The sequence below is a fragment of the Mesoplodon densirostris genome, chromosome 16 (assembly GCF_025265405.1).
Source record: "Mesoplodon densirostris isolate mMesDen1 chromosome 16, mMesDen1 primary haplotype, whole genome shotgun sequence".
Lineage (NCBI taxonomy): Eukaryota > Metazoa > Chordata > Mammalia > Artiodactyla > Ziphiidae > Mesoplodon > Mesoplodon densirostris.
This window is the reverse complement of record NC_082676.1, coordinates 4,589,350-4,612,163: the sequence shown is the minus strand read 5'-3', so window position 1 is coordinate 4,612,163 and position 22,814 is coordinate 4,589,350. Positions and strand designations below refer to the sequence as shown.

The window sequence follows — 22,814 nt, the reverse complement described above, 5'->3', positions numbered from 1 at the left end:
CGAAGGCCCAGGCCCTTTTTGGAGAGACATTTTCCCTACATAGTGAAGGAAGACAGGATCCTTCCAGAAAATGCCCCTCGAAGAAAGTTTCACTTGGGCCTGAATCATTAATTCTACATTCCAACTTCCAAAGCTGCTGGTTGAGGTTTCTGCTAACAAAGCGTTTCATCTTCAAACAGAGAAACAAAAGCAGAAGTGGGACCCTGGGGGCCTTGGTTTCGTAACTCAAGAATTTCCCCTCCCCCTGCTCCTCCTGAGTGGCGGTCACCTGAGCTGACCACAGAATGGCCTCCCTGGTCCTGGGAGAAGAGGGTCCAGGCTTTTTGCTCTAGGGCCCACAGCCTTGGCTATAGGGTCCTCAGATGCGGGGACCCTGCTCTTCCCTGGACTACATGGGCATCCCCACACGCCCACCCCCTCTTTCCCTCTGCCGGCACCAAACCCGCAATCAGAAACCATGGTGTCTGCCCCATGGACTTCCAGCCATTTCTGTGACCACCCTTGGAAGCCCTGGGGCACCCACGGAATCCCAGCAGGGCTTAGTCCCTGCTCCTGAGACGCTATCGCTGAGGCAACGTATAGACACGGCCTCTGCCAGTTGAGGTCTATGTGTTGAGGTGTCTTTTATCTTCCTGGAAAGTGGGCTCCTCTGAACCCTTAGTGTGAGTCAGTTCCTGGTTAGGAGGTGAGATGGGGCTGCCCATCCTCCACGCCGATCCCGTGAGAAAACATCCAGGTTTGAGCAGTGGGGATGGGGCACAGAAACCACATCTGCAGAGGCTGATTTGCCCGAACAGGTGTCCTGGCCCTGGCGCCAAAGCCTTTCCCTTCCCTCGGGTGTAGCAGGTGTGGGAAGGGAGCTTCCAGCAGGGACTTCCCCTTCCTACCCCTCTTTCCTCCATGGCCAAGGTGAGTCAGCCAATCTGTCCTTCATCCACGTGAGGAAACAAGCCGGCATGGTCGTCCCCGTGACCCCCGTGACATCCGTCATCCAGGTGGGGTCTTCCTAAGAGGTGGGTGTTTGGTCTCCTCCAAAGAACAAGCTAAAACCTCCTAGTTGCTGAAGAATGACCAGAATGGTCCCAATATTGCAGGGTGACAAATATTTTGGGGACCCCCAAGTCCCCATAAGCGGTCAGGGCCCAAGAGGTGCAAAGTCCAACCACAAGTTTTATAACATGGGACACAGACGGTCCCTAGGCCCAGCCTCTGATGACTGCTGTGAGGTCTGGGGCTGCATCCCTGATGTTGGGTGAAAATGATGCACCGGGTTACAAGCTCTGCGGTACCTGCCGTCTTGGGAGATATGGATGTTCTGAAGGCGCCCTGGGATTCTCCAAGGAGGTCCACGCGCGTCAGTGTTATAACAGGCAGGGCCGGCCTCGTGGGCTTGTGACCCCTGCCGTCAACAGGGCCCGGAGCACTTGGTGTGATGCCGGGTTGCCCAAGGCGCCCTGTTTTCGTTTTGAGCCTCAGATTGCAGAGCTGGGCCTGCCAGATGACTCAGCTTCCGTAGGCCAGGGCCTGCAGTAAGGGTCAGAGTGGGGCTTGGGGGTCAGGGAGCATTCAGCCCTGGAGAATGCAGGTTAAAGGGAGGGACGGTGACATTTTCAGGCTGGAAACGAATAGGACATCCAGCGTTGACAGGTGGTGATACACCAGGGTTTTCCTACCCTAGAAGCAACTCAAACTCAGAGAGTGACAGGAAAATCGGGCAGGAGGAGGGGGAGGGAGGCCAGCCATTTGAAACCACAACTTTCAAGGCAAGAAGAAGTAACTGAGTTCTTCTGTGACCCACTCTGCTTCTTCAGCACCTGTGACGGGTCCGACACGCGGAGCCAAGCCCCTGGACCCTTCCTTCCCCTCTGAACTTGGCTGTGGTCCGCCGATGCACGTCCACCTGGCCCACGGCTCTGAGGGGTGAGCTAGCCACATCACCTTAGGGGTCACTGAAACCGCAGTGGGTCCCTTAGAGCTGTGTTCTGTTGAGGGAGGGGACCACGGCCCTGACCGCCTCTGTTAGCCAAGGGCATTTGGCCCTAGGAGGTCTCTGAAGGCGCACAGGTGAAATTCAAAGGCCGCTGGGATGGAGGGAGAGGAGAACCTGCTGGACTGGCCGCCTGTCTCTCCCCGAAGCAGGTGCACCTGAGCGCAGGTTGCGTGGTCCCTGCACCGCTCTGCATGCTTGTGAGGGCATTTTGCGGATCATGACTGTTTTATCTGCCTGGAACAGAGGAGGCTCGGGCAGGACCCCAAGGTCGGCTCCCCTCAGGCCATCCTCCCCTGTGTGTCCCCATGTGGAGCACATCTAACGCATACTTGAGACTCAGACCCTTCCCTGAAACCAGGACAAAGGCCTCTCCCTGGGAGCCCCGCCGGGAGCCCGCATGGAACTGAGTCATCCCTGCACTCCCGCCCCCTGGGCTGTGTCTACAGGCAGATACAGATGACAGTCTAGAAGACTCTCCCACCTGGGAAAGTCTTTTCTCATTTGACCCTCGGCACAACCCTGTGAGGTGGGAATCAGGTGCTGTCACCTATTTTATAGGTGGGAAGACAGGCTCCAGAGAGGTTGAGAGACCGGTACTCAGCCCAAGGCTCACGGTGGGTGGGTTTGAGTCTAGTCCCTTTTTTCTTTTTTAACGCCCCGTAAGGTCTCCTGGCGAACATGTGATCCAAGGCCACGACGCAAAAGCCTATTTGCTTCTAAAACTTATTTTTATTTTTGACTTGTCCCCTCGTCCCAGTAAAGAAATCAGACACTTTACAGGTAGGCCAGGGCCGGCCCAGTCTCCCAACCTGCAGCAGAAGAACAAAGGTGAGTTTTTGTTTACCGTGGAATTGCCTCAAAGTCCTCTCCTCTCCTTCCTTCGTGCCGTGTTGCCTGCCCGCACCCGGCAGGCTGCAGACATTTCCTATGGTTCCACATTCCTGAGTTGAGCCACATCCTGGATACCGCATCTGTCATGAAAGACGCTGGCGGTGACAGAAGGCAAGTCTGGCTCGCGGGGCACCGTGGTCCCCTCGCCAGCTGCAGGCTCGTCTCCATCCACGCGGCCACTGGGTCAGACGCTCACACTGACCCTCTGCAGCGAATGTGGGTCAAGTTCGTGGTCCCCAAATGCCATCACCACCACACCCTCTGCTGGCCGCACAGGCTCACTTGGGAGGGAACTCGGCTCCTGGGGGTCCATCCCTGAGTATCACCTCAGAACGCGCCAGCCACCGCCCACCGGGCAGGTCATATCCAGCCCACCCAGGTGCTGGCCCAGGAGCCCTTGCAGAGCGGCCTGGGCCTTTCACCCGGTCCAGTCTGCTGGCGCTCTAAAGGACAGTCGGCAAACATTGCTGAGCACCTAGGATGCGCCACGCCACTGACCCAGCCCTGGGGGCACAGGAAGGTCAGTCCCCACCTGCCCAGGGCGAATATTCTGGTAAGGGGACACGTGGAAACAGAAAGAGGCTCGAAGAAGAACATGCTGGATACAGAGCGAACGGGCCTGGCAGAGACAGGGCCTCGGGAGTCTGCTCTGGGCCGTCCTCTTAGCCACCCAGTGAGTTGGGATTGACTGCTGAGGACGTAGCCATGGAAAGTGCTGGACCTTTCAAGCAGAAAGGAGGGTGTGTGCAAAGGCCTTGGAAGGACAGCACCCGTGGTGGGTGCGACCAAGTGGCAACAGAGGTGGCTGGAGAAGAGGGCGGCAGGGTGAGGTCCCCGGGCTGTAAACGCGCCTCTCAGCTGCTGGCGCGCTCTGGGATCGAAGACCGTGCTGCCCGCTGCCCGAAGGCCGCTGCCCTCGAGGTGCAGGGCTCCTCGTCATGCACTGGTTCTCACCCAGCCCTCCCCGACCCTCCCTCCCTCTCGGCCTCCTTTGGTTCCCCACCCCGCTTCCGACCGTGGGCTTTTCCCATCAATCTGAACAACATATCAGCTGTGGTAAGAGCGGCGGTGTTACCCTGGTGGCCGCTGGTTTCCCTGGAGAGCAGTGGGCGCGACCTTTTGTGTTCTGTGAGCTCGCTCTGGGAGGACGGATGGAAGGTCAGGTAGAGGCCGTTGCGGTCGTGGACAGGAGAGCTGGCGGTGATAGGTTGGGGATTCTGCTGAGAGATGGCGAGCACGGGCACGTCTGTCTGGGCAGCAGGGCTGGCAGGACCCAGTTATGGGCCAGAGGTGAGGAGGAAGGCCCAGCTGGAGGCTGTCTGGCCGGTCCGCCTCTTGACACCTGGAATCATCCCTAGATGTAGAGATCCACAGACCTGCGACCCACCTCTGGTTCTGCCGCGCCATCCTGGGACTTGAGCCGTCGGGTCCGTCTCCAAGCCTTAGTCTCTTCTCCCAGATGGAGAGGAACCATCCCCTTGCCCAGAGGTGGGCTAAAAGAGGTATCAAGAGAGATGGGTGGCAGAGAACTTGGTAGCGGCCAGAGAGAGGGAACTCGGAAGGTGTGTCTCATTCCTGGAGGGGATTTCCTACTTCGCCGAGGTCCCTCGAGCCCCCAAAGAGGACTCAGCCGATATTTGTTGGATAAATGAGTGGATTTCTGAGACAGACAAAATGGAGATTTCTTGGACAAACACGGGGCTGAAAGAAGTATATATTCGTGTTTGATTTCACATGTTATGCTTCTCTGTCTTTCTGCCACTGAGCATTGTGAATCCGGAGCTGCACACCATGGGAGACGGGAGAGATACAACCGAGAAGGTTAACGTCTCCATACACCCTCAGAATCACGGCAACTCACGGGAAGTGTGTGTGTGTGTGTGTGTGTTTCTGTGTGTGTGTTTCCTCCTGCAAGTCAGAGATGCCACAGCCCAGGACGCTGATTCTCAATGTACCCAGAGAGATGGCACCTTGTTCCCACCCTGGGCTTGGAAGCTGGGGAGGGATGGGGAGCCGTTGGCATGGACCACCCGACGGGGAGAAGGTCTCAGACTCCTCAGTGGACCTGGGCAGCCTGGCTCAGTGAGAAACAGCGACTAGTTTTTAGTTAGTGCCTTTCTTCTTGCAGTCACTTATTCATCCTCCCCGAACTTGCTTTTACAGTAAGAGAACGCACGACGACGCAGAGTACAAGCAAGTGGAACTCAGTTCATCTGATGAGCTGCCCACACCCGGCTGAGTCACTCCTAATGGCTCCTCAGATGTCATTTTCTTGCTAAGACATTTGGAAAAATTTCTACCTCTGAATCACAAGCAAACACTATAATTCACCAGTCTTCTCTAAGTTATGCAAGGAAGTATGATGCCCTAAGAAGTGGAAGATCAGGGGCGGATGAAATCAATGAATTCTCTGGGAACTTTGTTTTCCTCCTAATCATTCATTTGCCGAATGCAGGGCTGGGGGAGCCCCATCTGACCACTGGGGTCATCTCCGGGGGAAGTCTGGCAGCAGCCGATGTGGCGTTTCTGGATGACACTAGGTTTTCCTTATCGTCTTGGTCCTGTTCCCATAATAGACCTGAGTGTCATCCAGGAAGGGGCTTGCTGCCACCCATCTTCTTGAGGACTGCTCCTCGGGACGAAGGGCTGGCCGCTGGTACTTAATCATTTCAGTGTCCTTGGGCGAGCAGGGTCACCCCCGGTGCACAGGGCAGTTTCGCTCCTGCCCTCTGCCCCGCTGAAGCTCCGCTCAGGGTCTGTCACCATCACCTGCCTCTGTCACAGCCCTTCTCAGGGGAGAAGATGATTTTGTCATTCATCACAGATGGCCACTTTTAATCACGTGCCGTGCTTCAGGGCAAGGGGTCACCTTCAGCCTGACAGGAGAGCAGACCTTGGGTCTCCCCCCGTGTGAACTGTCACACGTTCACCTGTGTGGCGGGAAGGGGCCACTTCTCGGGGACTGAAAAAGGCACTGTGTCTTCACCTCCTCACTGGCTCTCGCTAACCTGGCAGCCAGAGGGGCGCACGTTCCCCAGGGAGCAGGTATCTTCATGAATAAGGACAGACGAGCAGAGACAGGCTGGGGTCAGACGTGCTGCGTGTCCGGCCACTCTGTGCTACCCGGACGTGTTAAGTCCAGATGGAGAGCTCTGTGTGCCCACAGCTAGCTTAGGCCAGATACATGGTAGGTGCTCGGTACCCAGGGCGCTGGTGCGTCTACGCAGTCAGCTGCATCACCACCTTCCATCCTGGGACGCTGACTTGGAAAACACTGCCTGCCCGGGGTGTTGAGGGCTGCTCAGTCCTCAACGCAGACCTGGGCCTCGGGACTGTCACCCCGCTTTCCAGCTGAGACGGCTCAGGTCTGGGGAGAGGTGGGCCCTGCTGAGCCGCAGCCTCCATGCCTGGCATCCGCCCCCTACCCCCAACCCCCGCCCCTGGCAGCATCCCAAGCTCAGCACATGCCGCCCAGGCTGAGTAAACAATGCTGGCCGCGCTGGAATCAAAGCAAACAGGGTTTCTCTTCTTCCGCCTTTTTGCCAGCTGCCCCATTAACAGAAAAACCTTTTAAGCGCTCATCTGGAAACCTGGCAAACTGAGGGGACCAAGAGAGGTGTGCTCCAGGGTGGAGGCTGGCGTGCCCAGCCCGCTGCACCCTGCTCCTCTGGCATGCAGGGAACACACGCAGATCAAGGGTGTCCCTCAGGCTGGCCCCTGGGCCCTCCCAGCAGCTCTGCCCCCCACCGTGTCCTGCAGTGTCCCAAAATAGCTCGTGTGCTGACTCCATGTTCGATCCTGACATCCTTGTTCTTTGGAACAGTTTACGCTTTCAGCCTGGACCACCTCTTAGGGGACGGAGGAAAGAGCCCTCGGCACCGAGCCCCACCCATTAGGGCACACTCGAGAGTAAATACGTTCTTGGCGCTAAGAAAACTTGCCCTTCTGAGCAGGGCCGCTCAAACTCGCCCAGCTGTTGGTCTGCCCTCAGCAAACATTGACTGAGGCCCTGTTATGTATCAGGCACTTCGGGGACTCAAAAGGTGAAATGACACAGCAGCTCCCACGCTGGTGAGGAGATAAGGCAGGGGTATAAGTAATGAGCAAACACGACCGAATGTGGAAACTGCCACTAAAGCTCTGGGGCCACCAAAAGGGGGGTGTCCCTGACCCCCCAGGGTCTGAGCTCCTGCTCCAGCCTCGGAGTCTGCTGGGCAGGGGAGGGCGGGCTGGTCAGGTGGGGACACAGAGGGAAGAGGAAGGGGCGAAGGCACCGGGGTAGGGAGAGTGGGGTGACTTCCTTGGAAACCGAAAGGTTCATTCTGTGTATGTATATGTATATATTTTAATTAAAGTATAGTTGATTTACAATATTGTGTTAGTTTCAGGTGTACAGCACTACACATATATACTATATATATATATATATAGTATATAGTGTATATATATATACTTTTCTTTTTCAGATTCTTTTCCCTCATAGGTTATTATGAAATATTGAGTATGGTTCCCTGTGCTCTACAGGAGGTCCTTGTTGGTTATCTATTTTATATATAGTAGTGTGTATCTGTTAACCCTAACCTCCGAATTTATTCCTCCCCTTCCCTTTTTTTTTTTGCGGTACGCGGGCCTCTCACTGTTGTGGCCTCTCCCGTTGCGGAGCACAGGCTCCGGACGCGCAGGCTCAGCGGCCATGGCTCACGGGCCCAGCCGCTCTGCGGCATGTGGGATCCTCCCGGACCAGGGCACGAACCCGCATCCCCTGCATCGGCAGGCGGACTATCAACCACTGCGCCACCAGGGAAGCCCTGCATATTTTTTAATTTGTGAAAAATACTGCTAAGCACATGTAGATTTCTTCCTCTTGGATTTACACAGTCTCCTCGTCTCTTTACCTTGGGGAGCGGCCAAGTTGGATCAGAAGCAGGTGTGGATCATGCGGTCATTCAGCTTTGCGTAGAAAGAAATTTCCAAACTAAGAAATGTTGCCAGAGTCCTCACCTTGTTCTAAGTTTGGAAAGATTCACCCGGTGTTAACATCTCCCCACGTTTGCTTAACCTCTCTCTCCATGTATCACGTTGTTATTGTTGCCCAGCTGTTTCACAGAAAGTTGCACGGTGACCTTGAATACCTGGCAATATCTCCTGAAAACAAGGATTTGCATTTGCATAGCCCCTGGGCTAAGATGGAATTCAGAGATTCTAACGTGGCTACACTGTTATTATCCAATCTACACAGTCTGTATTCAAATGTCCACAATTGTCCCAGTCGTGTCCCTTACAGCAACTCCTCCTCTGGTCCAGGACCTGACCCAGAGTCACACGGGGCTCTTGGTCAGCACGTGGCCGGTGAGGTCACCAGACAACAGACAGGAGAGGTCCTGCTGCTGACTCCGCGGGACAAAGTCCTTCTTCCCCGCCTGTGGGTTTCCTTCCCAGTGTTCAGCTCAGGTCTTTGCTCTGCGGTTGAACCCCTGGGAGTACTAGAGGCTATCTTCCCCAGAAAGTCCTTTGGCAGTAACTTCCCTGCCCATGTCACTGACCTCACGTCGTGGGCCCCCAGAGGCCTCTAGAAAGGCACGGGGTTTAGGAGTTGACAATCCGGCTGGGGCGTGCGGGGTGAGAGGTGATGGGCCGGGGGCTGCTGGTGGGCATGGTTTGCTGGGAGCGCTGGGCTGAGCACCTCCTGTGTGGCTGGGAGTCCGTTTGGGTCTAGGGGACCTCGTCGTCTGGTAAAGGACCCAACAGCAAACAGTGAGCCCCCCCCACCCCGTGACAAGAGCAAAGGGGCAACAAAGCATAGAGCTGGGGGGGCGAGGGGGCAGCCAGGCCCGGGTCTGGGCAGAAGGCTCGACAGAGCAGCTGCAGCCTCTGCATGAAGAGTGGCCTTGGCATGTCAGGGAGAGGCTAGTGAACGCCAGTGTGAACACTGGGCTGGGCGAGAGCAGTCGTGGGCTGAGAACCCGACGGCCCAGCGTCCAGGAAGGCGTCTTCCAGAGCCCTCACCATACAGGCTTTCTCAGGACCAGAGTTTGGAGGCTGTGCTGGGAAGGAAGCTTGGGGCCAGGTTAGCAAAGGCTTTCATGGCAAGCAGGGGAGTCTATTTTATTTACTTTTTAGAAGGTTTTTTTTGTTTTTTTTTTGTTTTTTTTTTTTTACTTTTTTGGCCACCCCTCGTGGCATGTGGGATCTTGGTTCCCCCACCATGATCAGACCCACATCCTCTGCTTTGGAAGTGTGGAGTCTTAACCACCGGACTGCCAGGGAAGTCCCAAGCTAGGGAGTTTAGATTCTACGTCTTGACTGGGGTTTCCCAAACTCCCAAGAATCCCATGTCACCCAGACAAATTTGGCCAAACTTCAAGAAGCAAACTTTCTCTTATTATCATTTTACTACTACACATACTAGTTATTTTTTTCTACTAACATCCAAGTATACAACATAAAAACCGTCCACCCGTGTTCCCCTGACGGTCACCTCAGCGCCACCAGTGGCTTTCAGACGAAGCACGGCTGCAGGCAAGGGAGCCATGGCAGGTTCTTGAGGGAGGGTGGGGAGACGTCTTAGTGGTTGTATGTATGCCCGTAGTGAAGCCACTTCATGCTCTGGGATTCGTGGCCTCATCTGTCAAGCGATGCGTTTAGACAACAGGATTTCTAATAATACAACTGGCTTGGATGGGAAAGTTCTCTGGAGGTGGTCCTGGTCACCCAGTAATCTAGGAGCCTCACCAACTTGGGGCCCGGAGCCAGCGCTGGTGCTCAGAGTCCACCATGGAAGGCCTAGGCCTGGTGCCAGACTTCCACGCACCTTGAACAACGGCAGCCTGTGGTCTTGAACTCTAGGAAGTGACCAGGCGATATTCCGTGTTGGGAGAGGAAAAACCTCCCCCTCCACAAGGATGATAGGGGTTGGGCGGGGGCTGGGCCTCTGGGCTGGACACACCCTCGGGTCACACTGGGAGGTAGCCTGGTCAGCTGGTCCCATCGCTGCGATGACCAGAGCTGTGTGGGGCTCACAGCGGTGACGGGCGGCTCTCCCAGAGACTGGGGACCCTGTGAAGATCTTGCCCCTGGGCACAAAGCAAGGATGCGTGAGATCGTACACATTCAGATCGGCCAGTGCGGCAACCAGATCGGAGCCAAGGTAAGGAAAGTTCGATGACTAGTGCTGGCCTTTCCACGGTCCACAGTGCAGCCAACTCAGAAAATCCCCTAAGTTAGCAGGGCGGACCGGGAGCCCAGCAGATGGAGGCGCTTGCCGGGTATCTGACTTATTAAACGACACCTGTAGTTCAAGAGACCCAGGAAATAGTAAAGGCTTAAAGGGTTAATTTAATTCATGTTAATTTTGTTGACAGTTACATGTGTATAATACACCTGTCAACCATTTTTACTTTGATCACCTTAGCAATGAACTTTTCGTATCTAAAACCAGGAATTTGTCTCAAAACAGTTTTCCAAAGTTTCTTGGGAAAATTTTTACACCGTATTATACTAAGATATCTTTCCCTCCCTCCCATGTTTATGTTATAAAGTTAAAAAAGATCAACTACTATTTTATTTCGAATGCAACAGAAAATGAAAGAGGTAGACCTAAAAGTTTTTTGGGTCCAGCAGCAGAAATAATTAAAATATATCCTCTGGAATATAAAAGTTTTTCTCCTTCCCCTTAAATTTTTCTAAAAAATACCTGGTACTGTTGGCCAATGCTAAAAAACAGATGCCAGAGCCCAAGGTCTCCAACCCTCATTTTAAGATGATCAGTTCTACTATATAACAACTGTCTCTTTGCTATTTTGAAATTACTTTTACTAGTACGAATCACATTACAAATTTAATTGCATTAAAACTTAAAAAAATTTAAATGTGATAAAATGGTATAAAAGTTACCATCGTAACCACGTTTAAGTGTACAGCTCAGTAATGTTAAGTATATTCACACTGTCGTGCCTCCAATCTCCAAAATGCTTTTCTTCTTGCAAAACTGAAAGTTGGTACCATGAAACACTAACTCCCCATTTCCCCTTCCCCTGCCCCTGGCAACCGCTATTCTACTTTCTGTCTCTATGAATTTGACAGCTCTTGGTGGCTCATATAACAGTAGTTGTCCTTTTGTGAGTGGCTTATTTCACTCAGCATAGTGTCCTCAGTGTCCATCCCTGTTGTAGCCTGTGTCAGAATTTCCTTCCTTTTTAAGGCTGAATAATAGTCCATCCTATAGAGAGACTGCATTCTGTTTATCCAGTCATCTGTCAATGGATACGTGGATTGTTTCCAACTTTTGGCTATTGGAACTAGTGCAGCTATGAAAAAATGAAAGTCTTTTAATACAGGTGTTTAAAACCTGGGGCAAAGAAAATGACCGCTTGCAAAGGAGTCATCCTTCCTTGCCGAGTGATAAGACGTTTAAAACGAAGACACACAGAGAAGTGGGAGGCATGGGCCCCAACTGCCTGAAGTTGGAAGATAAGATGGAGAAAGGACCCCAGGAGGGAGTGGAGGGTCTAGACAGGGTCTCAGCTCTGAATCCAGAACTGTGTTGTCTAGTGGTTAGAGTCCCAGCAACTACTTATTTGGGGCCATAAGAACTTTAAGACACATTTAATTTGTGGTGTGACAGAACTTAAATTTCTTTCTTTTCCCACACCCTGAAGAGTGCTGATAATTTACTATAAAGTAATCTTGTTCATAAGACCAAGGCCACATCAGAGCCATCCTTTACAAGATGTGGCTGGGAAAACACCCTTGGGGATTTTAACATAAATGAATGTATTTTCATTGCACTTTACTATGTACTCCTTCAGCGTCATGAAGAGGGGTTATCTCAGTAACTGTTTCCATTCCATATAAAGAGCTTGGCACCTACTATATTAATAAATACTGTGATGTGACTGAAAGTGTAGTATGTTTCAGATAGTTACAAGAGAAGAGCTATGCATAATTTTGAATCGAGTGCATACCTGATCACCCAAATGCACACAGTTTAAAAGTGTGCACAGGTGTCTTAGTGATGGGCTTTTGGGAAAAACTGCATGAAAATAAATCCGCAAAGTGAAATGAGATATTATTGTGAAATCAGATAAGAATTCAGTTTATTTTCACGTGCTGGGATCTACACTTTACTAGCTGGAAGCACTGTAAGGCCAAACTAGAGATACACTTCTGATGTGAAATTCTAAAAGAACAGTATTAATGTACACAAGGGCCTGAATTTAATAGGAACGAAATCCAATGTAATATTTTATGTGTTGACATTTTATTGAAGCAGTTCAGGTTGACATAAAACTCAATCTTCACTTCATGGTGCGCAGAGGTAAAGAGTACATTACGCCATGGGGTGGGCAGTTAGGAAAAGGGCCCCCAAGATCATGTTGGGGAGGGAAGCAGGCCCAGGAGCCCTCACTTCCTGTCTTTCTGCTCAATGTGCTGTCGCCGACCTGGTGCTTGTTCGGGTCCCTCTGGACACTGACCTCCCCTCCTTCTGCTTTCAGTTCTGGGAGGTGATTGGCGAGGAGCATGGGATCGACTGGGCCGGAAGCTACCACGGGGACAGCGCTCTGCAGCTGGAGAGGGTCAGCGTGTACTACAACGAGGCCCACGGTAGGACCTCACTGTCGGCCCCCCTCACCAGCCCCAGGGACACGGCAGAGAGAGGAGGTCCCATGAGACCAGAACGCCAGATGGGGGATGTCCCGAGTGACTGAGGGCAGGACTGGCCACTGGAGGGTCACTGGTCTCTGGTCACTGGAGGGGGGCACACTCTCAACACAAGCAGTTTAGGCCCCGACCTGCCTTTCTGGGTTTTATTTTATTTAATGAATTAATTTATTTTTTAATTTTTAAAAAATTTTATTTCAGCTGTGTTGCACAGCTTGTGGGATCTTAGTCCCCCGACCAGGGATTGAATGCGTGCCCTCGGCAGGGAGAGCACGGTAGTCCTAACCACTGGGTCACTGGGGAATTCTCCCTTTTTGGTTTTTAAATAAAAAGTAGAAGCATTTCCAATAGGAACAAAATCCCTGTCACTGGCAAGACAACAAACAAAACGGACAACGATGGAAGAAGTTATTTCTGCAGCATCCTACAGATCTGTGTGATTGCTGTTGCAGTCCAAGATATGATTTCCAGTCCTTCTATCAAAGACACCTTCTAGGAGGGTTTTTTTCTTCTGGACCCATGTCACAAGGTTCTACTCTGATGAAACATTAACCTTTAGAAAAACAGCAGTTGGCTGACTTCTTCCTATTTTTCCACGCAGGTAAGAAATACGTGCCCCGAGCAGTCTTGGTGGACCTGGAACCTGGGACCATGGACAGCATCCGATCCAGCCGACTGGGGGCCCTCTTCCAGCCGGACAGCTTTGTCCACGGTAGGTTTTCCTGGAAGGTTCCAGCGGGAAGAGAGGAGCGCCTCCTGGTGTGTTGCTGCCGACACCCTTCCCCCGACCCCAGCGGGCTAACCGAGTCCCTTGTGCCGCAGGTAACTCTGGGGCCGGCAACAACTGGGCCAAGGGCCACTACACGGAGGGGGCCGAGCTGGTGGAGAGCGTGCTGGACGCGGTGCGCGCCGAGGCCGAGGGCTGCGACTGCCTGCAGGGCTTCCAGCTCGTGCACTCGCTGGGCGGGGGCACGGGCTCGGGGATGGGCACGCTGCTCCTGGGCAAGATCCGCGAGGAGTACCCCGACCGCATCCTCAACTCCTTCAGCGTGATGCCCTCGCCCAAGGTGTCGGACACGGTGGTGGAGCCCTACAACGCCGTGCTGTCCGTGCACCAGCTCCTGCAGAACTCGGACGCCTGCTTCTGCATCGACAACGAGGCCCTCTACGACATCTGCTTCCGCACCCTCCGGCTGGCCACGCCCACCTACGGCGACCTCAACCACCTGGTGTCCCTGACCATGAGCGGCGTCACCACGTCGCTGCGCTTCCCGGGCCAGCTCAACGCCGACCTGCGCAAGCTGGCCGTGAACATGGTGCCCTTCCCGCGCCTGCACTTCTTCATGCCCGGCTTCGCGCCGCTCACGGCCCAGGGCAGCCAGCAGTACCGCGCGCTCTCAGTGGCCGAGCTCACCCAGCAGATGTTCGACGCCCGCAACACCATGGCCGCCTGTGACCCCCGCCGCGGCCGCTACCTGACCGTGGCCTGCATCTTCCGGGGGAGGATGTCCACCAAGGAGGTGGACGCGCAGCTGCTCGCCGTGCAGACCAGGAGCAGCGGCTGCTTCGTGGAGTGGATCCCCAACAACGTCAAGGTGGCCGTGTGCGACATCCCGCCCCGGGGGCTGAGCATGGCGGCCACCTTCATCGGCAACAGCACGGCCATCCAGGAGCTCTTCAGCAGGATTTCTGAGCACTTCTCAGCCATGTTCAAGAGGAAGGCCTTCGTGCACTGGTACACAGGCGAGGGCATGGACATCAATGAGTTTGCCGAAGCCGAGAGTAATATCCAGGATTTGGTGTCCGAGTACCAACAGCTTCAAGATGCCGAAGCAGTTCCGGAGGAGAAGGAGGAGGTCGGGGGGGAGGCAGAAACGGAACCAGGAGATAAGAGACATTAACCACGCGAGAAGCTGTGCGCGGCTGGCCGCGGCGTGGAGTCACGTCCAGTGTTCTCACCTAGGATGAGGGAGTCCCCACGGCCGTTCCCGGCCGGTTCCGCACCACAGCACCACAACCCACACGCAGCCACCCAGTATTAGCTTCAACACAGGACTGCGCGGGGGTGGGGTGGGGGGAGTACTGATGGGCAGTAGGGTCTTCTGCTGGCACCGACTAGCCTTGATAGAGCTTCATATTCCCTGCCCACTCTAGCCGCTTCTTTCTAATAGCCAGGTGGAATTTATGGTAAAGCGCTCCCTCTGTTCAAAGATCTGGATTGGCTATTTGCTGTATGCCTAGCACCGCGCCAGGCATCAGGGGTCCACACGTGGACGCGTGGGGAGCCACTGCAGTTGAGGTTACATTGTAAACGCTTTAGCTACGCTGGTAAGTGTCCCGGAATCTGTACTTGGCATCCCGGGCTGCTAAGGCTCTTCCTGCGGGTTCTCTCTTAACTCTCTGCCCGCAGCCCACCTGCTCACACCTGCCGGCCTCCAGAAAAGCCAGGTGACTGCTTGGTGTGCGGGAGGTTCGCAGAGGTAAATGGGCTTCAGCGTCCACTAGTAAACTGTGGAGACCGTGTGTACGTTTCAACGTACCAACGGCAAAGGGCAAAAGGGAAGATAGGAGAGTGGCATTCCTTCCCACAAATACCCGGGCAAAAAAATAAAAACCAAAAAACGACAAGCAAAACTCGAGAACTCCAATCCTCTGATCTTTATGTCTGAAGAGCTAGCTTTTAACATACGTGTATTTACATACTTTTAAGTTTATTAGTGTTTGATTCTGGGAATTCATTCATCATCATCTTTGGTTTTCCTTGTAAAGGCTATTTCGAAATGCCCTTTTCACTTTCATGCGGCGATCACCTCCTGAAAGCTCTCTGTAGCCGCTCTGTTCTTTAAAAGGGCACAGGAGCGCTCGGCAACCATTCAAACGGAGGAATTAAGCAGCGGTGGCTGCAGTGTCCTTCGCGGTTACTTAGGACATCGTCTCATTAGGGAACTTTTACAGTTCCAATTAATTAGTAGAAGTTGCCATAGATGTGTGCATGATGATGCAGCTTTAAGCATTACATGATTTTAATCTGCTCACGTTACAAGAGGACCAGATACACAAAAGCGTCATCAGATCATCCATAACTTCTTAATTACGGTTTACCTATTCCTGACATGCAGCACTGCCATCCCTTGCAGCGCTGTACGGGTTTTAACGGCCTTCTAGAATTACCACGGAGCTGTCCTATTTGATCCATGAGTAGCTGGTGACAGGAGGGAATGTTTACTTGCAGGCAGCTGGATTGGCTCTGTCACCTGCAGTCCTGAGGTAGCCGGGGAGCGGGTGACAGCAGCTCACTTTGAGAAACGTCACTCTGTTCATGTAGTCTCCTGAGGAAATAGCTAAAACATGTACCAAGAGAAAATGAAGTCTCCCTGCTGGTATCATGACAAGTCTTCTATTTCCAGAATTACAAAAAAAAAAAAAAAAAAAAAAAAAAAAATTTAAATACTTTCTACTTGTGGCTCAAAATGCACTAAAAACAAAAGTAGATTTAAAAGTAGATTTAAGGAACTGCACCTAAACTACTCCTAGTTTGAAGTTCATAACTTCCTTAGATGCTAAAGACTTATAACCTGCGATTACATAAAAATTTACACACACAATTCCTCTAGCACTTTTTTTCACTTTCTCAAATCTAAAAAGGCAATTAAATAGATGCAAGAAAGGACAAAGATCTAAATTAAAAAAAACCCTGCTGATTTATATTACTATAAAGACTTTTGTTTGCTCAACAGTAATCATTAAAATAAAAGAAATACAATTTTAAATGGCTAAATTGCTTTATTTCAGACTAAATAAATTCCTTTTCTTGGAATTCTAACCGTCCAGCCTGATTAACGTGAGTAAACGTTAAAACTATTTTCAGAATGCATCTCACCACCCTACTCTTTCGTATGGTAGAAATAGATTAAAAAAAACAACCACCAAAAAACCCCACTAGAAACCAAAAGAAAGCCGTCCCCTTTGATTCTGAAGAGCCTATTCCTTTAGCTGTATGGTTGCTACAGCGACATTGGTCTCTCAGAGACCAAGACGGTAGAATCAGAATTTTAGAGCTTGTCCGATTCCTTCACTTCACACACAAGAACACTGCGTGAGTGGAGACTGAATCCCTCACAAATCACTCAGGTGGTTAGTGAAATACCCACAACAAGATCTGATCAGGGCCCCCTGGTAATCTGGACACAGTGGTCCTGCCAGCTCCCGGCAGGGCATCACGGTATCGGTTCAGGATTTTTTAATCACAGAGGAGCCTCAAAGAATCTTTACTGAGCAGTGAATCTGTCCTTTACTCAGTTGACTTTTAATCCTTTCCATACCACAAGCCCTGTCCCTAAGTCTCGTCTCTAATTATCCCATTTGCCTCCTGAATAAATGACTTATCTCTAATTGAATTGGCTGGAAAGAATTTAGCCCTTTGCCTATCAGTTACTTTATTTGCCTGGTACCAAAAAGGCCCCACGGCCTTGTGATCCATTTATTCCTGTCCCTGTAATGAAAGATGCCTCCTGGTACCTTAACTGTGGGGACCGGAAGCATGCCAACTGAGGGGCCTTGACTTCAAAAGAGCAGGACAACAGCCTGAGGCACAGGGCACAAGGGGCTCGTAGACTGCTTCTGTCCAGCCCTGCAGCTCCTCCTCGTGTGCCCCATGCCAAGAATGAGATAAAGCCTGCAGGTCAAGTGTCCAGGGCAGGAAGTCCTCTCCAGAAGCCAACAACAAAGGCGTGTTCTTGCCCTCATCCTTGGCATGGTGGAGTGGCCGTGATAAATTATTGTTAGCTTAAGTACCAAGCTGAGAACCTGTCCTGGGGCAGAAGCTAAACGGTGTTTCAACATTTCCTGTCCAAGTGCATCTCTCCATCTCCAGAAGTGGGTAAAAATCAAGCAGTTAACTTTGCAATTTTGTAAACTTTGGGGTTTTACTTGGCTGAGTGCCTTCAACCCTAAATATTTAATAGGTAAATGAATCACCGTGAAAGCATCATGGGCCCGCTGTCATGATCATGCCCTAGACCTGCAGTCCAGAAGCTTAGATTTTCACGTCAGCTCGGCCATCAGCTCAGTAAGCATGTTGCTAAGCAGCTTTGCCTCATTTCCTATGAGAAATGCTCCCAGAATATAAAGATTCACTTATAAGACAATGTGAAAAGTATCTTGTGCTTAAGTGAATTTCAACAATAGTACTTCTCTATAGCTTTGAAGTGCACGATAGAAAATGAATACAATTTAGCATTTCTTCTCCTCATCTACACTTTCCATAATTATTCGCACTCAGCCTGCTTAGTGGCACCACCTGGATACGGCTGCCGGTGCATTAGGATGAGGCCAGCAGACAACCCGGCCCACCCCCGACCCCAACCCAGTGCTCTGACATGACGTCTGCAATTCAAAGATAAGGGGCAGGACAGCCTCGATGACGGAGCCCAATTCTGTCAATTATGTCACGAAAAAGAGAACCTTCTCTTTTGAGACATTTTCAAAATGTCTCCGGGATCCCTCTGGTCACTAGACATGATATCTGTTCTCCCTTTAACTTTTTTTTCAGCTGCGCGTCTTACAGGATCTTAGTTCGCCAACCAGGGATCGAACCCGTGCCCCGTGCAGTGGAAGCTCAGAGTCCTAACCACTGGACCACCAGGGAATTCACTGTTCTCCTTTAAAAAGCCCTGGTTCGTATGATCATAATCCTGCAGTTGTGTGGTAGTTCCCAAACAGAAAAAGTCCGAGAGAAACCAAAAACCAACAGCAAGAGTGAACTGTACTTTAATTTATTGGCATTGTCAATCTATGAACAAGACAGGTTTTTTTTTTTTTTTCCACAAAGGGGGATCGTTCTCAATCTGCCATACCACGTGCCCACACATCTTCACCATGAACATGCAGCATTTCAAGCTGTAGTCAGGGTCTACGAGGAAAAGAGAAACAGCAAGTTGCCAGCCCTTCATGTTTTCTTAAAAATCCAGCACGAATAGGGAAAGTAACTTCCTTATAATGAGCAGTATAATATGACTGCAGATCCAGTTCTCTCAGTTGGTGATAAAGCCTGGCTCTCAGCTGTAAAAAGTGCAGGTTCACGTGCACTGCCTTAGCCGAAGAGGCACTTCCCTGCTAAGTAAAACCAAACACTCTCCCTGCAATAAAGAAACACTCTGCCTTTAAAAGACACTAAATCCCCTATGCTGAGGCGGTGGGGCTGCGTCCCCAGCACGATGGATAGAGAACAGTCACTGTTCTGCTTACCGGAGCTGGACACTACTTCCTGGCGCAAAGGACATTACAAGGTGGAGGGAGTTCGATGCAGAGTCTGGCTCGGCCACGCTGCAGGCACAGGCTGGGTGATTTTTCTCAGTTAGCTCGTTGTTAAAACAAAACAACCCAACCTAAAACCAGGTTTCATTCCTCAGAATCATGAGATCAGACAGAGAGCCCCAGAAAAATGGCTCAACACCGCATCTCCAGACTTGTAATAAAATATTTACTAATTCAGAATGAAAATGAAAAGTGCTTAGGGGAGACAGTTCCAATAAGTAAAATCGCTCATAACCACAAGCTGCCAAAGGATTACTATTTATCACATTTCCCTGCAACTGCGGGTCTGAAGCTTTTTTAAAGCTTAACAAGAAAATTAAATCTGAAAAACATCCTTCTGGTAATTTGCCTTGCTTGATCTTTGAAATAATAATGTCAAGAAAGCAGTTTAGAGATCAAATCACTTTAATAGTTTGGAACACAAAAGTCTGAACTTATCAACTGTACGAAACTGTCTTACTCTGCATTGCCAACATGAGAAGTAAAATGAACCAAACTCTGAAAACATAAATTTAGCAAAACAGTATTCACTGCACGGTCTTGCTGATTTTATTGCTTGATAAAATAGCAGGACCCTTGCCTGTACTTGTAGCCCTATGTTTGGGAAGTAGTGATTTGTGAGAACATTAGCAGATGCGGGGGAAATAAAAACTCAAAGAACTGTAATTTCTCATGCTCTTGAACTGTTACATAACTCCAATAACAATTATAAAAGTGGGGAGTTTATCGTCCGAAGTATTTGATTTTGTGCAGACACACGAAACACGTTTAATTAACATAAGATGGCTTTCTACCTAGCATTGCTCAATGAACTGAAAATCAACGTGGCCGTTACTTCTGCTTCTCAGGGCCTCGAAATGACATTCTTTGATGATGCTACGGGGCTTCCACAACCTGTATGCCTGACATGATCATCCCACTAACTAACTTCTAGATGTGCTGATGGACCAAATTGTGGACAGAAAGCAGAACTAAAATTATTTTGATTTTTAAAAGCTCTCTAAAGGGCTTCCCTGGTGGCGCAGTGGTTGAGAGTCCGTCTGCCGATGCAGGGGACACGGGTTCGTGCCCCGGTCCGGGAAGATCCCACATGCCGTGGAGCGGCTGGGCCCGTGAGCCATGGCCGCTGAGCCTGCGCGTCCGGAGCCTGTGCTCCGCAACGGGAGAGGCCACAACAGTGAGAGGCCCGCGTAGTGCAAAAAAAAAAAAAAAAAAGCTCTCTAAAAACTTAAGATGCAACTCTTTCTCTAAATCCACCAGCAACTTACAGATTATTCCTTTTTCACTTTCACAATTTTTATGCTGCTGCCAGAAGTCTTCTCGATGTTTGCTTTGAATTCCGTCTTCAGTGCATCCCTCACTGCTTTTGCACAGATCTGGGAGTATCGGATGTAGCTGGAGGAACACGAGAGACAATATAAAGCTAATTATCAATGATCCAGCCAGACTTGCTGTGTGACTGTGCTTTTGTTTTTCTTCCTATACTTTTCATTTTGGTTGGATTCTACATCATTGTAGAACTGAACTTAAAAATGACTAATGCAGGGCTTCCCTGGTGGTGCAGTGGTTAAGAATCCGCCTGCCAATGCAGGGGACTTGGGTTTGAACCCTGGTCCGGGAAGATCCCACATTCCGCGGAGCAATTAAGCCCGTGTGCTCCAACTACTGAGCCTGCGCTCTAGAGCCCATGAGCCACAACTACTGAGGCCCGCGCGCCCTAGAGCCCGCGCTCCACAACGAGAAGCCACCGCAATGAAAAGCCTGTGCGCAGAAACAAAGACCCAACACAGCCAAAAAAAAAAAAACAAGTTAACTAATTTAAAAAAAAATGACTAATGCAAAAGGAATCTATACAAAGAAAAAGAAGAGCAGAAAGAAATGTATCAAAGTCTTAAATGGGGTTAGGTGATTTTTGGTTTTTCTTCTTTGCAGTGTTTTCTCTTTAATACATATTAATTTGAAATAAAAGATGCATATATTAGAGAAAAAAATCCCACATCACAGTAAACAGTCCTAAATGTTAACAGAGGGTATAATATGAGTGGTTTTTTTCCATTTCTCTATTTAAAATTTTTTCTTTTATTATTCTTACAAGGTAAAGTATACATAATTAAAAGAGAAAAAAAAACTATTTTGAATTAAAACAGCTCTACTTCTGATTAAAGGTTTTCCTGAGAATACTGGATTCTGCTTGTCAGGTCTGCCATTGAAAATACTTCCCAACCAAGGTTTCTAAATTAAACTGAGATGTCCTTCGAGAACACCATCAATTCTAGCAAAATATCCAACAGCCTGCTTCCTGTTTGGTAGATGGACTCCCATTAACATCTTATTTTCCAAAAGATGTCAGCTCACTTTTTACACTTTTTGAAAACAGGAAGGACAGAGGGGAGGGAGCTGCTGACTATTTTCTCATGTTTCAGGTTTGTTTTTTTGGGCCAGAGGTAGGAGTTCCAATTCTTGCTTCCACTCCTACTAATTGGTGAATTTTAAGCTGTTCCATCTTTTGGGCTAATTTATTCTGTAAAAACAACAGAGCAAAGCAGAAGGATAACAGTATTTGCCCCACTGGTGGTAGGGAGGAGGAAAGACAAAGTGTGGAGAGCAAGAATGCCCCCCCTGTCTCGTAGTAGGTGCTTAATACATGGTCCCTCTGACTGGGACCATCATCTTTCCAACTGTACAAAACTCTGCTTGACCTTGAAAGTCAGGACACACTTGGGTTGCCCACAGTCACATACCCACAGAAGGTCACTACTAGGAGGTGCTACTTAATCTAGTCAAGTAACAAGGTGTGCTAACCTGAGCCAGGTGAGCGGCTCAACTGGGTGCACAGGCAAAGAAACCAGGTGTGACACCTAGATCCATGGTGTCTCCATTTCACCAGAAGCCATGTCCTCCAGTGGGTTCCATAGTTTGGCTTCCCAAGAGCCACCACTCACCTTGTGGCAGAGCTTTGTACACCTTACCGAGGGCTTTCAGCCGTTTTACCAATAAGGAAACCTGAGAGCAACAGGAGCTAATTTAAATAAAAGAGGGATATGCCATTTTAAAAGGCCCCACCTTAATGCTAGAACGGCCAGGTATGGTGACCGTGGTTACCTCCAGAGACCTCTCTCCGCTCCTTCGAGTTCTCAAGTTTTATGTGGCTCTGTTACTTCTAGAACGTCAACCGAGTGTAATTCAAAGGACAAAGGCCCCGCGGGTGAGAAGCGCCGTCCTCGGGAAGACACGGCACTTGTCGACGCCTTCACGGCGGCGCACAGGTGCTCGGCGGCGCCCCCGGCAGGTGCGGGCAGGTGCTCGGCCCCGGCGCGCAGGTATCCCACGGCCGTGAGCCCGCATCCCACGGCCGTGAGCCCGGCCTCCCCGTCCGCAGGCCGCCATCTTGGGGCCGCACTCACGCGCCCGGCGTGACCTCCGACCCCGGTTCGCCCCGGACCTCCCCGCGCCCCAGCTGTCCGCCCCTCCCGATGCCCGGCCCTACCTGAGTCCAGCTTGTCGCCAGTACGCCACCATGATGTCGCGAGAGGGGGCGCGTCGGGCTGAATCGCGAGGACCCGTCAAGGTCGGCTCTGCGCGCGGGCCGGCTGCCGGAAGGTCAGGCCTGAGAAGCGGAAGGGGCGGAGCTCCGCACCTGCCAATCCCACCACCTCTTGCCCCGCCCCGCCCTCCCGAACGGCCTCTGCCGTCTCGCCGTAGAATCACCTAGGCGCCGCGAGCCAATGGGGGCGCGCGGCCCGGGCCGCAGGTGCCAATCCTCGGGCGGGCCGGCCGGCCGCGCGTTCCTATTGGCTCCGCGGGCTTCCGTAGTGGTCCTGGCGGGGGCGGGGCGGCGGGGCGAGAGGGGAGTTGGGGAGGGAACGCACGACTCGGGGCCGCGTCGAGGTCGGTGTCGGGGCGCACCCCCCCGACCCCGGACCCGACGGCCGCGTCCAGACCTTGATGTTGACAACAC

At 51.2% G+C, this 22,814-nt stretch overlaps 2 protein-coding genes across 2 annotated transcripts; one reads left to right on the top strand and one right to left on the bottom strand.

Moving 5' to 3' along the window:
- Positions 1 to 13,165: 13,165 nt before the first annotated feature.
- Positions 13,166 to 14,442, top strand: TUBB1 (tubulin beta 1 class VI). Its single transcript, XM_060119967.1, has 2 exons — positions 13,166 to 13,253; positions 13,364 to 14,442. The coding sequence occupies exons 1-2, from the start codon at positions 13,193 to 13,195 to the stop codon at positions 14,440 to 14,442; spliced, it is 1,140 nt and encodes a 379-aa protein (XP_059975950.1). The 5' UTR covers positions 13,166 to 13,192.
- Positions 14,443 to 18,294: 3,852 nt separating this feature from the next.
- ATP5F1E (ATP synthase F1 subunit epsilon) lies at positions 18,295 to 22,481 on the bottom strand. Its single transcript, XM_060078046.1, has 3 exons — positions 22,344 to 22,481; positions 20,125 to 20,251; positions 18,295 to 18,452 (listed from the first exon to the last, which is right to left on the bottom strand). Exons 1-2 carry the CDS (start codon positions 22,373 to 22,375, stop codon positions 20,128 to 20,130), a joined length of 156 nt encoding a protein of 51 aa, XP_059934029.1. The 5' UTR covers positions 22,376 to 22,481; the 3' UTR covers positions 18,295 to 18,452; positions 20,125 to 20,127.
- Between the last annotated feature and the right edge of the window lie 333 nt (positions 22,482 to 22,814).

Excerpts from the sequence above, each read along its gene's own strand:
- TUBB1 (XM_060119967.1), top strand. The coding sequence starts at position 13,193 with ATGGACAGCATCCGATCCAGCCGACTGGGGGCCCTCTTCCAGCCGGAC. Across the intron at positions 13,254-13,363 it reads GCCGGACAGCTTTGTCCACG|GTAACTCTGGGGCCGGCAAC; the intron begins GTAGGTTTTCCT and ends CTTGTGCCGCAG.
- ATP5F1E (XM_060078046.1), bottom strand. The coding sequence starts at position 22,375 with ATGGTGGCGTACTGGCGACAAGCTGGACTCAG. Across the intron at positions 20,252-22,343 it reads TGGCGACAAGCTGGACTCAG|CTACATCCGATACTCCCAGA; the intron begins GTAGGGCCGGGC and ends GTGTTCCTCCAG.